General features: G+C 38.7%; 1 protein-coding gene across 5 annotated transcripts in view; it reads left to right on the top strand.

The window, feature by feature from the left end:
* The first annotated feature begins 255 nt into the window (after positions 1-255).
* The window catches only part of zgc:158398 (uncharacterized protein LOC568894 homolog), a 45197-nt gene continuing 26440 nt past the window's right edge, over positions 256-19012 (top strand). The window contains exons 1-4 of one of the 5 annotated variants that reach the window (XM_064297713.1): positions 1944-1959; positions 4972-5012; positions 5267-5443; positions 16394-16670. In XM_064297713.1, coding sequence (XP_064153783.1) covers position 1959; positions 4972-5012; positions 5267-5443; positions 16394-16670 — 496 coding nt within the window. In that variant the 5' untranslated portion in view covers positions 1944-1958. Of the gene's footprint in view, positions 527-1943; positions 1960-4868; positions 5013-5266; positions 5444-16393; positions 16671-19012 lie in introns of those variants that run through there. The other 4 variants (XM_064297716.1, XM_064297715.1, XM_064297714.1 and 1 more) reach the window with 4 other exon arrangements.

Raw genomic sequence — 19012 nt, 5'->3', positions numbered from 1 at the left:
TAGTTTCACCACAGACGCACGTCAATAACATCCGCCGTCGCATAATTACGTAGCCTAATGTAAGTACAGTCGGATTCTCTTAGCACCGCGGTTGTCTTTTCCTAAGTCCTTATGAATTCTCCTTCACATATTTCCTCAACCTCATGACGTTTTCCATCGAGGTCAATTAAAAGTGGTTAGGAAAAGACATAGTGCGTAAATTTTTTTGACTATTCGGACGCAGCCCAGCTCTTATCATGGCTGTCACAATACTTCCGGGTCGTTTCACTCAGTTAGGAACCTTCCTAAGCAAGAAGACTATTCGGACGAAGCCTATGGCTCTGGACCAGAGACTGTAAAAAATGCTCTGGACAGACCCTTCTCAGAAATTTGGCACGTGACCAGACAAATCTGAAACACTTCCTCGTCATCAGTGGCTCACATAGAAAGTTGCAGAACTCCCAGTCCGTAGGTAATACAGAATACTTTATGACTAAAGGTAGTGGGATAGTTCGGCTTGTCATTTTTCGGTGAGTTGAGCACATGGGTATGTAACTTGCACTTACTACTAGTTAGGCCTCTAGGCAAATTGCTGTTAAAAAAAAAAACACTTTTAAACGATTGTCGTGTGGCACTAGACAACTGCAGCACACAAATGTAAGATCGCTTGATAGGCTTCATTTGCTAACGTTAACTGATCAACCAAACGAGGTAGGCTGAACGTTAGGAAGATATCGCTTCAAAATATTTCCACCCATTTGGGCACTTTGCGGGAGTTTCCTTTTCCCATTCCAAACGTATTTGCCATGTATCGTCGTAATTTTATGTATTTATCAGCGTGAACTTTTGAAACTGAACTGTGTATTGGCTGAATTTAAATGAACGGTACACCAAAGTTGAGGCAGAAAAATAACGTAAATACACGTTGTCGTAAAATTTATATTGAAGAATGAGTGGCTTGTGTACATTCTGGACAGATGCGAATATATTGCTGTGACCCTCGCAGTACTTTCGAAATCTTTCAATGAATCATATTTCAATTGGGACTGAACTGGTTCACGTTGTAGTGCATAAAACTCAAGAGTAACTCAAACACACAGTGAGAACAAAGTGGCTTACTACTAGTTTAGTATTTTTGTACGATTTTCTGTAGCTTAGCCTACTTGAGCTTTCTTGATGTACAAAAACTTGCAATGAAGTTCAGGTATAAGCTCAAGAATATTTTCCTGAAGTGTATAATAGTTTTTATTTTAAGAAAGTAAGCTATATTGGTGTGCTTATAGACCTTTGTAGGGTCCACTGTGTCAAAGTGCACTTTAGCCCGAAACTGTAGGTCCAATAGTAGGTCTATCCCTATCATATGGTATAATCTCATTAAAAAACACGTTTTCAACGTACAAAAATTCCAAGTTACGACATGCACGGCACTGTCTATAACTCATTCATTCAAATTGGCAAAATCTAGGCCTGCCATTAAAAGTGTTGATATCAAAATGACACCAATTTACTGTACCAAAATCAATTTAGGGTATCTTGCCTCACCGAAATTAAAGAAGCTGTATTCCATCGAAATGCAACCCAATGTTTTCTAAATTGTTTCAAGTCACTTGACCCTTGCATCAGAAATACAACATAAATGTCCTCAGTTTATGTACTCTGACGGGCATCCAACGAGGCTTCTCAAAATTATCAGCAAGCTCGTAGAATGTGAGTTCCCTAGGTCGCAATTTGTGTATCCTCCTGTCCTGCTCCGTTTTCTGTTATTTCCTTGAGACGCACTTACTCTTTCTAAGGTTTGTAAGGTATTTTGATATGCTTAGCTGTAGATAGGCCTCCTCTAAGTTGCTGTTTTACTCACACACTCATATATGGGCAGTTTAGAGTCTCGGAGGAAACCCGCGCAGACACGGGGAGAACATGCAAATGGAAAGGCCCAGGCCGGATTTGAACCCAGGACCTTCTTGCTGTGAGGCAACAGTAGTATCCACTGCACTATGCCGCCCTGATTAAATATCTGACGTGGTGAAATAGATTTGATCTGTGGCTCTGACGGAGCACAGAAACAACTTCCGGCTACGGCACAGTGATGGCTTTATTCTGCTTAGTTCTTTAAGAAACATGTTTGAGTTCGGAACACAAAACTGTGGTGTGTGTATGTGTATATATATATATATATATATATATACATACAGTACCAGTCAAAAGTTTGGACACACCTGCTTAAACCAGTTTTTTCATGATTAAAAATGCTTTAAACTGTATAAACTTGTCTATAAACACTTAATATTTCATTTTATGATATATGTACTAGCGGATAATCGTAAGTGGATTGCATTCAAAAGTTAGATTTTTAAATGAAAATGGAAATCTTGTAAGCTCATTGGGAGGGGGGGTGCATTGTTTTGTTATTTAAATATCTAGGTACGTATTGGTGTTCATGATCACATCTATCTTAACAGGTGCTCCAGGACCTGTAGAATTTTTCATATTTAAAAAAAATAAAGACCACCCGCCATATTTCAAAATGAATGGGGTGTATTCCATTTTCATTTAAAAATTAAACTTTTGAATGCAATTAACATATGATTATCTGCTTGTATAAGTACAGATATCATATAATGAAATATTAAGTGTTTATAGATAAGTTTATACAGTGTAAAGCATTTTTAATCATGAAAAAACTGGTTTAAGCAGGTGTGTCCAAACTTAAATTTAAAACTCATTAAAGCATTAAATGCAAAAAAGGTTTTCATTTTAGGCTGATAAAGTAACAACTTTACACATAAATGATTAATTGGGATTTATTTAGCATTCTTATAACACTTGTATTTAATCAAACATTTTTCTATTTTAATTGGTGTGGCTGAGTGAAGAATCTGTCAGTATAGCTAGCTTTATATGAACCCGGCTGAATGATTACAAAATACAAAGCAATCGTTTGTCTATACATGCAAATATATCTGTGTTCATATGCCCAAGTTGTATAGAAGTAAAGATAATGTTACTTTTGAGTCCAAGAGATGATACATATTATGAAACAAAAGCTTAATGTATCCTAGCTGTTGTGTTCCTCATCAGCATGTTCTCTGGTTAGTGAATGCTGTTGGCTACGGTTTTAAGCTTTTGTTTCATAATATGTAAGTCATTCCGGAAATGTAACATTCCGGAAAGTTATGCCTTGGCGGGGCGGCATGCCGCATACTTATACAGCACAGAGAGTTTGGCAGTTTTCAGGGTCTCATACAGAAATTACCACAGATTCTCAGCTCTTAACAACATTAGTTTCTGTACCGTCTGAACTCATGTCAACAGACAGAATTCAGAAATAACTTCACACATCCACACAATAAAGCCCCAAACTTAGGTGGTTCTTCTTCTTCTTCTTATATATATATATATATATATATATATATATAAGGGTGACATAGCTCAGGAGGTAAGAGCGGTCTGGCAGTCGGAGGGTTGCTGGTTCGACACCTGACCCCTAATTGCTCTGGTGAATGCCAGGCATCAATTGTAAAGCGCTTTGGATAAAAACGCTATATAAATGCAGTCCATTTACCATTATTTCTTCTTCTTCTTCTCCTTCTCCTCCCCCATAAACAAAAACTTTCATAACTAGCAGTATGTGAAAATAGTAAGTTTACACATGAGCCCTTAAGTGCATTAGAAACACTCATTACGTTTGTGACACTGTATCGATTCTCAAAAACACTGTATCGATTTTTAATTAATAGTTTACATTAGGGCTGTCAAATGAATGCATTCATTTCGATTAATTAGTTAATTGTAAAACAACGCGTAAAAAAATAATGCAAATTAACGCATGTAATATTATTTCACGTTTATGTTAATTAATTGATGTACCGATGTTACTGTAATTTCTGCGTGTTGAATAACACTACCTATGTTGCCAAATAACCCAACTCTCATTTTGCCACACTGTCAGCCATTATGGGGTTCAGACACTCTGACAAACCGGCCCTTCAGCTGGAGCGGTTGGCTGTGGCTGGGCTTCATAGCGTGGCGCTGTCCCGGGTCCTGAACAGCTGGCCTGGTCGCAGGTTTGAGCTGATGCATTTTAGGCTGGGAGGGGCACTGCGGGGGCGCGCCCCGATCCACGCCATACCTCATATACAAAATGATCAAAGCAAAACACCAAGTCATCAAAAAAAGACACAATCATGGCAAAACGGTATATATCAGTGATCCTGCTTGCACTACCTCTGTAAGCATAACACACTGGGTTAGCCTTTGTATCTAGCTGGAGGCTGACCCATAGGTATCAAGATCTTTAGTCAGCACCCCAGCACTATAGACACCAACTTGTTCCCCATGACATCAGTTTTCCAACAATACAAAACATGATTACATTGTATTATGGAGAACCTAAAGTTCAATGCTGATCCAGTCAGATGTTTTGCAACTGAGCACTGTCTGTTCATCACAGTTGCTGACTCCCTGTCAGAATAGTAAACAGTCTGTTTTACTTTACGGGTCTGATAAGAGGCAGACTTCTGTGAACTGGCCTACAAAAATAATGAGATAACATGCTTTAACTCACATTTTAACTTCTTACCTGTGAAAAGTGCATCCTGCATTATTACTCTGTTCGTACTAACTCCCACAGTGTTCCGAACGATTGAGACTCTCCTCGATGTGCCTTTGCTCTAAAATTTGAGCTGTGGAGTGAACAGAGAGAACACAACTCTCTTTTTCTGGGCTCTGGTTAACGGCAAGTGAAGTCCCTAATTAATATAGCAACATGCTTACAGCATTTCATGGGAAACATTTTAAATGTATTTAGATTTATATGGATTTTGGGACCGATTATATTACCTGGTTCCAAAAATGAGAACTGGTTCTGGAATTGGTTACTAGTTTCAGAACAAATGCCGAACACAATGCACCGGCAAAGATTATTATTATAATTGAGAGGTCATTGAAAATGCATGATAATAGGACTGCAGCTTATTCCTGAACTCCCCTCAGTGCCAGAAGAACATCAAACAACACAAAAACTCCCAGTTCAAGTAAGCTTCATGTATTCATGACTCTTCGTATATAGATAGTTTTACTTCGTTTACATCTGTCCAGAATGTAAACAAGTCAGGGATTCTTCACGGTAAGAAGAAATTTTACGACAGTCTAACCTATACATTTTAGCAATCTACTTGGAATGTGTGACCGTGTAACCGAACTATGTTTACTGGCAGGTAGTTATGCACTGCACTGTCATGCTAAACATGCAAACTCCAGTTAACTTGTAGATTTTCTTTCTTTCAAGGTTTTCTTGACACTTGGCATGGGAATGTGGCAACCTTTTGGTAACCTTAGGAGTTACCTGGAGCGTCACCCACCAACCATCATCTTTTTCATGTGTCTCATCTCATTGGCTATAACTTTTCTCAGCTTTGGATTATACGTCAAGGCTCACTATGTGAGGAACCCAGACATAACTCAGGTGAGTTTCATTCTTTCTGCATTATCTTTACAGACATACAGAATTTTAACTGGTTGTTGAACTTATGTGTTCTGAATAAACCTGGCCAAATATAAACATGACCAAACCTCACTATAATATATATAGAGGGGTGACAAATTAAAGGACATAAAGTGTCTTAGCTCGTGGTGGCCCAACACCTCGCTGTCAGAACAGCTTCATTGGGCCTTGGCATAGATTTTACAAGTCTGGTACTCTACTGGAGGGATGGAGCACCATTCTTCCAAACGATATTCCCTCATTTGATGTTTTCATGATGTGGTGGAGTGTGCTGTCGAACACGTCAGCATGTGTATGCACAGCAACCTTACTATAATTTCCTTCCATATGTAATTGTAAACGGACTGTTCTTGCTGACAGCCTGATCACATCCTGCATTGTCATTCTCAGTTGCTCTTCTGTTTTTCCTTACATATCGCAATAATCCACAAGCATCACAGTCACTGAATGTGCGCTCTCGACCACAATTTCCGGCCCTGTTTACTGATGTCTTTCCCATAGATCTAAATGCAGATGTTACTTCAGTCACTGTTCCTATCGAAACACTAGCCAGTTGAGCAGTCTTTGTGACTGAAGCTCCTGTCATCCGTGCCCCAATAATTAACCCTTTTTCAAAGTCACTTGGATCTTTACCGCTTGCCATATTCCAAAATTGAGGTCAACTCGACCTGCTTAGCATTTTTATACATGCCACAGAGCATGATAGGATGTTAATTGCTTAATTGTATCATGCAGTACACCTGTGTGGAAACATCTTTATTCGTTATGTTTCCTCGCTCATTTATTCAGGTTTTACCTTTAATTCGTCACCCTTCTGCCAAACTTACTTTGAAGCGGAGGAAAATGTTCATTTCGATGGGGACTATTTTCAGAAGCCTATGTCGGTGCTGCACATTTGTATAGATTCGACGCAGTAGTGAATAGGCAAGCCAAAATTAGAAAAAAGCATAGCTGTATTAAAAACTTTTGCTAAGAAGTACAAAGGATTGGTTCATCATGGTGATGAATTATGCTGACTGAAGCAACTTGTCTTAATAGTTTTTTGGACGACAGTGAAGTTGTGTGACTAAGGGGATATTGGATAGGCCGTACCTGGTGTTGGCTATACTGACAATAGGTGTACTTGTTTATTTAATTGTAGCCTAGATTTTGGTCTTTTCCAGGATATCGTCATATAAGAAAATATTTAATATATAATTATATATATAATATATAATTATGGCAGCCTTATCCTTTACACGGTTCCTACACTTCCTGGAAAATCTGTATTTTATTTATTTTTAATTTTTTGATGAAATCTTGGAAAATGGAAAAAAATTGCCAAAATGTCCTGGCGGCCAGGTGCGAATGTGTCACTCTCTCGTTGCACGGTATTGTGCAATTCTATGACCGACGCTTTGATACAAACTGCACAATTGTTTCACACATATAATCACACAAAAGTCATTCATCATTCATTGCATTGAATGATGAAGTTGATGAAGACTATAGAGCAGTGGTGTCAAACTCGTGCCATGGAGGGCCGTGTGTATGCAGATTTTCATTCCAACCAATTAATGCTGCCTTAATTGAGTCCAATTACTCATTCAGCCATATGCGTTTAACTGCATTGAAGCACAGAATATAAGAACATTTTTATTTAGACAATGCGGGTCACCATAGACATCGGGTCACCATTGTGCACAAACCTGCATCCCTAATTCAGCAAATAATTTAACTAATTATATAATCAAGATCTGAGGCTGGAATGAAAACCTGCATACACACGGCCCTCCATGGCACGAGTTTGACACCACTGCTATAGAGGGTATGCACTGACGTCACTTTTCCACCAGAATACGCCCCCTCATTCAGACTGAGTGGCAAAACATGCTGCGACATGGCTGCCTTTAGTAGAGGAAACTGCAAAACCAGAGACTGTAAAAAATATGGACAAAGCTACTGTGACGTCACCCATTGACTCTCCGTGGGTCTCCGAAAATACGTTTTGAAGCTCAATGGCGGGCGCGGCCATTTTGGAGTTGGAGCCAAAACCACAGAGTTTAAAAGCCGCTCTGTGATTTTTACAATTTGATTGACAGTCCGGTGCGGAAAAGCCCATCAACCTGAACGAGGCTAGCTGACTGTCTGCCGTTATGTTTTAAAATATATTATCAGATGTTTACGGAGTTTAATTTCCATCCGTGACTGTACTGTCATGTAATCACGTTATATGTATGACATTAAAAATACAATTAGGCTATGTTCAGTTATCTTCAATTCATGTTTCTCAGCAAAACGAATATGCTTAACTAGCATATCAGCTTGCCAGTGAGCTAGGTAGGCTATCCGTGGTTAGCTCACGCATTAGCAATATGAACCACAGGGGAAGAACATTGACTACACTGATGGTCAATCAATCGGAGATGTGTAGGCTACTGGTGATTTGACTAGGCTAATTTTCGTATAACTGTCTGGTAGATCTGCTGTTAACCGAGCAAGTTATCGTCGTAGGTTTTCGCCAGTCAGTTAATGAGCCAGTAACTGCTACTACTAGCTACTCCATCGCCGTTTGTGGTGTTCACTTGCTGGGTGACGCTAGCTGACCGATCGTTCGCAAATCACTTTCTATCGATAAAAATTAACACTGTCAGCGGTTATTAACAAATCTACCAAGTATTTTAATAACTGATCTGCAGGCGTGTAAATATGACAACGCACTTTGTACAGCAAGTTTTCCACCTGGTGCATGAAGACAAAAATAATGTAGCCTACGTTGAATTTCTAATTATTATTAGGCTATCGTTTTTTTCTTGTAAATCATCAAAACCAATGGAGAAAAGCCATATACGCAAGGAGCCCCCAGAACCGATTCTGAGAACCACTGTCTTAAATGCCTAGCTTGTCGGTCTCTTAAATGCTAAAAACATATTCCTTTCTAAATGCCAAGATGGTTAATTTCGTTAAATTCTGTGTGTGTGATTTCAGCAAATGAACCTTGAGACTCTTAATTCGCTTCGTGAAACTGAAAAAGTGTTTATCCCAAAATCGGGATTATAGTAGCTTTGTCACATGCTTGAAGCATGGCCCAGGTAGACATTTACGGAATGTACACGACTGACAAGCCGCCAAACACGTTTGACAGATTGAATGTTTGCCGGTTAAGGTTAGCTAGCTAGTCAAACGGCTTGGTAGCCGAAGTTGCGAACTGTTTTAGCACAGGCTACTGCTGGTTTACCAAATATAGCAGGCTGATTACGCTTTCTGCCGAGTAATTATTTGGTTAAGTAGGCTAAAGGAAATAGTAAAAATGACTCGGCTACCGAAAAACTTAAGAGGAGGATTATTTTATGGTCGTCTAGTGCAGCTGTAAATAGCACACGCCATAATGAAATCACCACGAAATGGGATGCCTGCATTTTCAGACTTAGCACAGGCGCCACCGCCCACCCCAGTGACCATAGACTGTGGCCCCTACTGTAGCATAGTCCTCCGAAGTAATCCGGAAGTGACGCAAGCTGTACCTCATTGGTCCAGAACAAATATTGGCCCTGTGCCCAAATGATGCAATAAATCATAAAATAGACCCATGGACAGTCATAAGACGAATAAAATACACCTATTATGACTATTTGTTCTTGTGAGAAAAAATTAGTGGCTTTGTATTTTTATTGCATTTGTACCGTAGACTTACATGGAAACCGGATATGAAAACACCTATACTGGAGCCATCCGTAGTGGCGCTAGTGAGCAACCAGGAACTACAACACCAGGAAATGAGCTTCAAAAACGAAGTCTGGTTTTGGCCGCTTGTGCAAAACCTACAAACAATTATCTGCTTAAATTAAAGGCAGTTGGGCTCGACAGTGATCCTTACAACTTACCAAGGAACCAGTGGTCCATGAACATTCAACAAAAAATCGGAGCTATCTTTTTACAGACTGCCGAAAGCTAAAGAAAATAGAAACAAATGGATCGCTGCAATTCGCAGTAACAGCTCGAATCCAGGCACCAAAACGTGGATTTGCGGTTGTTATTTTGTGTCAGGTATGTTGGATTTTTGGGCTCCGATTTCTTGTTGAATCTATTTGTACAGTCAATCGCACAGCAGCTCTTTCCCATTTTAGATGTGTTTTTTGTGTTTTCGTGGCAGTCAAGCTGAACGCTAGCGCTGCCACTCTAGTAGTCCTTCTGCCACTCTGGGTGTAACTGCAGTGACTTCCACTTACTGTGACGTCATGTGCATACCCTCTATAAGGTGGGGACAAATAATTGTGCATTGTAGTTATAGAAATGAGGTTTGTGGTGGTAACACCTCTAAAGTATTTTTGGTTTTTCACTGAAACTTTGAATAAACGGGATAGATTACAACTGCTGAAGTGTAATCGATTGGAATTGGATTGTAACTTTCGGAATTGATTCAGATGTGTTCTTTATTTCAATATAATAAAACCATATGTTTTGCGACATACGGTTTTGTAATTATGAAATTGGGTCGCTTTGGGTGAGAAGACGATGTGGTGATGTTGGACAGTAATAGGAAGTAATAAAAACACAGCCTCCCTAGTGTTAAAACATTTGTGTAAAAACCCACAGAAATACTATTTTTTTTGTAATGTTCTGTTTCCTTTACCAAATTCGCTAGAAAGCAAGTGATATGATCTTAACGAAATTTTATTTGGACATCTCCATTCAACCTGCACCACGCAGGTTCCTTTTCTTTTTTAAATGAGCAATTGTGATTTCACTGGACCGAGTTTCATTAGATTTCTTTCATCCCGCTGAGGTAGTGCTTTACCTACAGTATCTGTGGTCTTCTGTTGTTTCTGTTTTAATATAATTAAAGCGCTTCTCAAATATAGCCTATTAGTTTGTGTGTCTCCACGGTAGTACAATAGCCTACATTAGCTTACAATGTGAAGATAGTTTATTCCACTGATGTTTGATGCTCAGAGAATAAGAATTATTATCAGAGAATAATATCCCTCCTCCTCTTCTCCGTAATTCAGTTGCTAAATAGTGGGCCAGAGGAGAGACAGGCATGTTCACACTTCAACACCTAACTTTGTCTGGCAGTTGGGTGTGAGGAAAAGGACACAAATGGCCTACATTTATTTTCAGTAAACTGTCCTAAATTTTAAGTAATTCTGTCAGACTTAGGTTATATTATTGAGTTTGTTGGAATAAAATACACAGAAGTTCACCTAACTCCTAAAAAATTTCATGAAAACATTTTTATTAGTTAGCTAGCTGGCAGGTACCTGTCACAAACAAGTAGTAGGTACCTATTAACTATCACAGCCAAGTGACAGCTAAATTGTTTTATGGCCACCTTCATTTCTCTTGCGTTTGTTAAACAACTACAGTAGTTCCTTATCAGTCTCCACTTCAGTGTCACTGGATTAATGTTTGTGAGCAGTAACTTTTTGGCTTGGGTTCAGCGTGCTTTCATTTAAAGCCAAATATCTCTGCAGCTGCAGCAGAACTAGCATTAGTATGTCACTGCTGCAAGCACTGATTAAATCTTGCAACTGACTTCTCTCTTACAGTAGGCTACCCTGGGTATGATTTACTGTCTTGGTGCTTCTGTGAACATATTGGTTTTAAATAAGACATTCACCTGGATTACTGTTTTTAACCTAACGTTCTTCCCGCTATGTAATCACAATGTGTGTAATCACAAACGTAAAATGAAATTGGCATCTGGGCTCACTTTAACCGGTCATTTAACAATTAAATAAACAAAATTAGGCGATAGCTATTAATTTTTTTTCAGAAATGCATTAACAATCGAATGTAATGGAATTGAATGCATTGTTACACATTTTATTACCAGAAAAACTCACTATTTCACTACTCACTAAGACTTCATATTTATTCATACTTTCATATATTTAAAAAACTAGTTTTAACAAGATTTTGTAGGTCTTTATCAAGATCTTCTGTAAAGTATTTTAGTATTACAAATGGGCAAAATATACACCTTTTCACAACCTGCTGTTCCCAACCTGCTGCCAGTGTGCTGTGATGTCCATCCCTTGAGAGTGATTACACGGAAGAGGGAATCCTCTCATTTTTAGAATTGTATGAACAGCCGTTCTTTTCTGGAAAGTTAGCGATTTATATGTTGTTATTTCATTATACTGTGGCATTTATTACATTGCAGACATTATACTGTAATATGATAAGAGAGTTACCAGATCCATAAAAATATTTCAATTGGCGGCTATGCTGACCTTTATCCTAAAATATTAGCCCAGTATTATTTGGGACATTATTTTTCCCCAAATACTGAATGATACTGTATCTCCAAATCACAGAGCTAAGCATTCTTCTAAAGATGGCGAGTCATCCCGAAATGCATTGTGGTATCACGTTAACTGCAATTTCTCAATGCTGAATAATGGATGCAGTCATTATGAGGAAAAATGCTGCTGCCCCCTACTGTCAGAACCCTGCAGGTATTTCTCTCTCGCTGGCAGAAATGCCTCAAATGAAACCCTAAACCACTGTGCATTTTATTGGCGATGATAATTGGAATTTCTTAACAAAAATGATGGTGTTGAAGATAAAGATAACAAATGAGTTAGGAGCTCCTTTTTATAATTTAATAATACGACTGGTCGGGAAGAGGTATAAGTACAGTCTTCAAAACCTAAAGTTCAATCATTGAGTTTATATAGTTTTCAGAGACAAAGAACTGTTGTTCCATCCAAGATTTCATTTAATAGCCAATCATAAGTTAGGATCAGGGAGTCCATACCAAGACTGACCATGCAGGCCGAGAGGTCCTTTAGTCTCCTAAAGCACTTTTATTTATACCACAGCTGAAGTCTATCCGCTCTAGCTTACATTTCAAAAGGGACATGGCATGGGGTGAAACAGCATACATTTAGATAATCTAGACTTTTAAAGGTACACCGTCAGAAATACATTTGCCAAGTTACCATAAGATCTATATGATATTTCATATAATTGCTTATATGACTCTTTCTGTAAGTCGACTTTTTAATCATAAGCCATTGTAATGAGTGCATGAATAGGCTAACTGAAAACAATCATTTGCATAACATGAGGGATAATATATGACTCAATAATATATGACTCAATCTCTGACGACTAAATATTGAAGTTAACAGTATTGCCATTTAACAAAGGTTATGTTGTTATGGATTAGTGACATGCTCCCCTATATTATGTGTCTCATGAGATAAAGTTTTAACAGGGTAAAACAACAAGGTCAGGGAATTTGTTATCCCAGACCAACACATGCATAAGATAAACAAAAAGACAAACAGCAAGAAGGTGACTCAATCGGGTACTACAAGCTTTACGCTAGCCTATTGATTGATGTCACTGCTAAATAAAATGCATTTTAATACTTAACGGCAAGAAGGGGACATCCAGTCCCTGCTCTGTTTAGTGATGTCAGCTTGTCAGCTGATCCATGGTCCCAGCAGGTATATGTACTCCTGCAAGGTATGTTCTTGGAAATCAGGGTCGCGATGGGGTTCCTGCCAAGATTTATTTTTTCTACTTGCCGATAGGGCAGTTCTGATGCTCACCGGTTTCGGTGGTTTGCTAATTTCCATTTATTTCCCCTCCTTCTACTAACAGAACTCAACCTGAAGAATCCCTTATATTTCACTTTGTTGATCCCCTTTATGAATTTTAAAGCCTCAATCAACTCACCCGAGTCTCCTTTTGCTAAACTAGAGATTAAGCACCTTAAGTATTTCCTCATAGCTTTTATCTTTCATACCAGAAAATAATTTGGTTGCTCTTCTTTGAACCTTTTCCAGAGCCTATATATCTTGCTTGTAGTATGGTCCCCAGAACTGCACACAATACTCCCAAGTGTGGTCTAACAAATGTATAAGATAAGTATAACGTCCTTGGATTTATTCTTTAAAAAAAGAAGAGGACTTCAACCCTTCTTATGTATTTTTTCTGACAAAGGGAAAGGAGAATTTTACAGATAGTGAACCAATTACTGTACATCAAGGGCTGTATTTTCTGGCTGGTGTATAGCGTGTTGCAAACTATTGCACTGGCAAAAAGGAATTTTTGCAATGTATTTTAACACACCTGAGCGGTTTGTCACTCACCATGTGCCGAAGTGGGAGGAGAGCCGCTGCTTGGGTTATGTCAGTCAATATTGCATGGCGCAGTGCAATTTCGGCAGCTCCTTAAAATTTTTGGGTCAGTCCATTCTGTCATTTGCACCATTCGCCACCTGACTGCCCAGACCACATGTATGGCGTATGGCGCAGGCCATCATCTGGTTAATTGGTCATTTCGGGGCTTTACCATTGAATGCACACATTTCACAGTAGGGATGGTGCCGAATACAAATACCATATTCGGCAACACTCAAATAATTCATTCTCTTCAAATGTTTTCTCCTCCTGAATTTAGATACACACCTGCAGAGAGACAGTTTCCCTTAACACTAGATAGGCCAGAGTGCCACCATGGGGCTTTGGGGACTTTAAATATGAAATTACTCCAACGCTGTAAATGTTATTATCCCCCTCCTTCCACTTTTCTAAATATTTGGGCTTAAAGTAACTGCATTAAAAAAAGATTCAGTAATGAAACACAGGTAGTCTGTGCCATTTTCTTTACAAAACCCTTGCCAGACATTCCACAACAACAGGTGCTATTACCCAAGTGCAAATGTGTCTCTGTCTACTCTGACACACTATTCAACAACTGACTGATGCTTTGTCTCTGTAATGCTCACATCTGAAGTTTTTAAGTTTTTAAATCCAAACAAATTTCTCTTATTTATGAGATTAGTTAGAACTAAATTTTTGCTAAAAATTGACAGCCCAACTCTGGACCTCCAGCAAAAGAATGTCTTGTGAGAGACATCTGATTAGTATATTGGTATCCCCATCTTTCATTACAGTGGTAGGCAATGTGCATGGCTCTTAAAGGGGATGGACAGAGGTCATTTGATTGACTACTAATAAATTCAGCTGCACCACAGCCACTGATAATGTATTCAATATAACCCTGCCCTGTTTTGTGTCACATCACACATTTTGCACAGTATGCTTCTCGCAACTTATCCTAAAAAAACCAACAATCACAAGCTACACCCAGTTTGCCACGTGCCACGCCATTGACTGCACCCATGTGCCGCATGACACTCATTCTGGAAAATAGAGCCCAAAGTGTCATGATGGGCACTTAAACCCCCTGCATAAATATGAATGGAACATAATGAAGTAGGAATGGATATACAGTAGCGGTCACAAATAGCAGACAAGGAACTAGTCATCTTTTCTGTAGTTGATTAATATTTTCTGTTGTGGGTCTGACACACTATCACACTTTCTTTGTTGCAGCTGCAGTACAACATGTCTTAAGGTCAATGAACGCTTACTATGTTTGCAAATACCTCATGTCTTAAGGTCAATTAAGGCTTACTACATTTGCCAATACCTGGTGATATCCCCACATGAGGCTGGGGGTTCATGTGGGCTCAACAGACACACGGAAATTTTCAATCAGTTATTATCTCAGAAACAGTTGTTTGTGGCTGACTATATGAGGAAAAAATGGGATGATTTAAAACTAACAAGCAACCTAACAAGGTACAAATGACATATCCAAAATATGCCTTCCTAACCACAGCTATTGTACTTTTCGCTCTCTTTTTTGGTTCATGGGACAATTATTTAAAAACATTACATGAAGGATTGTAAAGGGTTTTTGTAAGAGGTACATCTGAATACATTTTTTATGCCTCTGTGACGGCACAGCCGTGGCCGGAGGCATTATGTTTTCGGGTTGTCCGTCCATCCCGATTCTCGTGAACGCGATATCTCAGGAACGCCTTGAGGGAATTTCTTCACATTTGGCACAAACGACTCAAGGATGAACTCATTAGATTTTGGTGGTCAAAGGTCAAGGTCACTGTTACCTCACAAAACATGTTTTTGCCTTGGTTGGTGGAGGCATACAACCGGGAGGGGGTATTTATAGTTCTCTGTGAAGCTTACTTTTAAGCAAATTTTGTGGTCTAAAATGGGTCTCTTTCACTTCAAGGTATGTCTTTATTCATCATTCTAGCCATTACTGTTAAACTGTTCTAAACTCTACCCATAAACTTCCTCCCTATAGCATGATCCATAAAAAATGGTACATATACAATACTGTATTCATAATTAAAAGTAGCTGTTAAATGTGGTTATACTCATATATTTGGACTTGCAGTAGTAGTTTCAGTCGTTTCTGGTGCTATCTATATTTATTTTTTTATTTATTTATTTATTTATTTATTTATTTATTTATTTATTTATTTATTTGTTTGTTTATTTATTTATTTATTTATTTATTTGTTTATTTATTTGCTTGTTTATTTATTTGATAGGGACAGTGGGCAGCCACTTGACTGTCCCAGAATTCGCTATCAAGCTAATATTCATCTGTTGTCCCTAGGCAGGTAACCGGAAAAGACAGTGTGCATGGAATGTCAATGTTGAAAGACAGAAGTAACATGTCACCATTATTAGTAAAAAATAAAATTAGAAAGGAAGAAACACAGTACTTACTACATAACTGTTCACACGATTCATTTTATTTCCGCCATGAAGTCAAGTTATAAATCATGATTTAAAACTGATACATTTTCTTATACTGGTAAGTGTTGCATTCCAAATATTTGTTGCTTTGATTGAAAATGCTGATCGACCAAATTCATGGTCTGTGATGAACTACACAATCACCTCTAAGTGGAAATCACAAATGAGTGTTTATCCCTGATCTTTTAACAGATGGTTTTTTTTAAATTTTGTGAGTACATTTTTTTATTTAAAGATAGGCTTTTTGTGTTACTTCTTTTAAAAAGTTTTTTTTTCCTGAAAAGTTAAAAATAATTTAATTTGTGCTTGTTTACTTCCTTTCCTTTCTTGTTTGCAGGACTGGAACCAGATTCTGGCTTCTATCGCAGACCTGAAATTCTGTGTGTTTGCCAATGAAACTGATGCCCCATCTTTTCCTATGGAACATGCAGTTTCCTCTCCTCAGTTTGTGGATCACAAGTCAGCAGTTGGGATCCCTTTGAACTCCTCCCACATTCCTCTTGCTTCCACTCATCTGTCTCTCTTGGTGCCATTAGCCTTGGCTGAGAGTAGCCAGGGCCGAGGCCCAGCAAATCTTCATGCCGTGCTACAGGGAAGTGAGCTTGGGTTAAAGGGTAAGACTTTCTGCTGTTAGGTACAGCTCCACTAATTTCGATTCGTCTCCAAATATTGTTTTACTAAGTAAAGAAGTTTTTATTTCAATTTGGTGTGATTGAATCTATGTGTTATGCTGGAACCAGACCTGCTGTGTGTCTTGCTCGTGCCCGGGACCATTGGCGTAAGAACCAAGTGGGACGGGTGGGACGTGTCCGCCCCAATGTTTGTAAAGAATCTAATTGTCCCCCCCAACCATAACTGATCCCTCTCCCATGTAAAACTTTCAGTAAAGGCTGCAACAGCAATAAAAGATGACTTCAAAATTATGCGGAAAGGACTGTAACGCCTGTAAACATAACGTGAATTATTGACTCCCCTCTTCACACAGTAGCAGTGGTTTACCCCCATAGCCACGAAAAGTTTGCGCTTACGAAAGCACAAATGGGATATGTAGTCAACAATTAGAGGTGATTGCTCAAGCCGATCATACTATGGACTTCACTACCCATAACCCTTATAGAAATAAAAATGGTAAGAAGAAAGTTTAGGATAGCGCTTCTGAATTTGCTTGTGTCGAAAGTTCTGCGACAGAAACAGCGATAGATTTACCCACTAGCATCTGTCCAAAATGTAAACAAGCCAGGCAGTTTTTACGGTCGGGAAAACTTTTATGACAACGTCAGCTAAAGTCAGTGAATCCCAGGGGTTGGAAAGAACGGTAACGGTAATCTTATTTGTAACGTTACCTATCAATATGCCAGCTAACGTCATTGTTAGCTAGCTAGTTATCAATGAATGAACTATGATATCTGATAGTATGATAAGTAGCTAGCTAGTTAATAGCTGTCGGTACACTGTCTGAATGTGATGTTCACTTATGTGACTCCCCATGTTGCAGTGTTAGTATTTTAGCCAATATTTTGTGTAAGGTTATGGACACGTCTTATAAAATTACATTTGTTTTAGCTATCAATATCTCTTTTTAACGTTAGCCCCCCCTGCATTTTGTGTTTTCCTTTACATTTCCACCATAAATTGATGCAGAAAAGGCACAAATTTGTGCATAAAAATTCACCAGAATGCAGGAAATGAAGTGTTTGACCCTCAATTTCCTGGGGGAAGACCCCCAGACCCCCGCTTAATGTGTTCCCCCCAATGTTCAAACAAAACCTACACCACTGCCCGGGACAAGATGATCTCAAAAGCTATGATCTCAAATTATATTTTAATGCATCTGTTTACCATTTTTGCCCTTAAATTCAATAACTGTGTCAACTTTATGACCCATTGACATCACAAATCGTTATTTGGAAATAACTTCTCATGCCTTCACTGCGGCTGCTTTCAATTGATCTTTGTTTCGGGGGTTTCTGTTTGCAATCTCCTGTTCAGCCAGTGAAATGCATGCTCAACTGACTGCCAGTCCAAAACTTATCACACCTTCCCATTGATGAATACTTTGACCCTAAACACACAGCCTACGAAATCATTGTCATGTTCTGTAGACAGATGACTCAAAAGTGGAACTTTTTGGACAGCACTGGTCCCAGTATGTCTGGAGTAAAGCATATGTAACATTTCACAGTAAGAATATCATACATACCAATAGTCAAACTACCACTACGGTAGTTTGATGGTGTGAGGATGCTTTGCTCCCTTGGGACCTGGAAAACTTGCCATTATTGAAGGAACCATGAGTTCTGCTCTGTACCAGAAAATTCTTATGAAGTATGTTTGTCAGTTGAAGCGTAAATGGTTTATGCAGCAGAACAATGACCCAAAACACAAAAGCAAGTCCACATCTGATTGGCTGAGCAGGACCAAATTTTGGAGTGTCCTAGTCAAAGTCCTGACTAGAACCCAATGCAGATGCTGTGGCAGGACCTGAAACAAGCAGTTCATGCTTGAACAACTACCAATTTGTCTGAATTAAAGCAGTTCTGCATAGAAGAGTGGGCTGAAATTTGAAGATCGATATCTAATTATAGGAAGCATTTGGTTTCAGTTACGAAGTTCAAAGGGGAAGTTAGTTTTTCACATGGGTGATATGGGTGTTTAATAACTTTTTGAATTAACTAAATTAAATAATACAAAATGTGTTTTGTGTGTTTATTGAGGTTCCCTTTGTCTAATATCAAATGTTGTCTAAAGATTTGAAACCATTCCGTGTAACAAATATGCATTAATAGCGGAGATCAGGAAGGGGCAAATGCTTTTTCACGTCACTGTACCTCAGCTGCAATCTACTTTCATACCCCTGTACAACATATGAAAACACTGTGGCATAGTCACAGTAGTAAGTAATTGAACTGAATTTAACATGATTGTCCTTGTAAACATCTGTGCGTATGTAATGCCA

The sequence above is a fragment of the Anguilla rostrata genome, chromosome 10, assembly GCF_018555375.3.
Source record: "Anguilla rostrata isolate EN2019 chromosome 10, ASM1855537v3, whole genome shotgun sequence".
Taxonomy (NCBI): Eukaryota; Metazoa; Chordata; class Actinopteri; order Anguilliformes; family Anguillidae; genus Anguilla; species Anguilla rostrata.
This window is presented reverse-complemented; position numbering and strand designations above follow the sequence as displayed.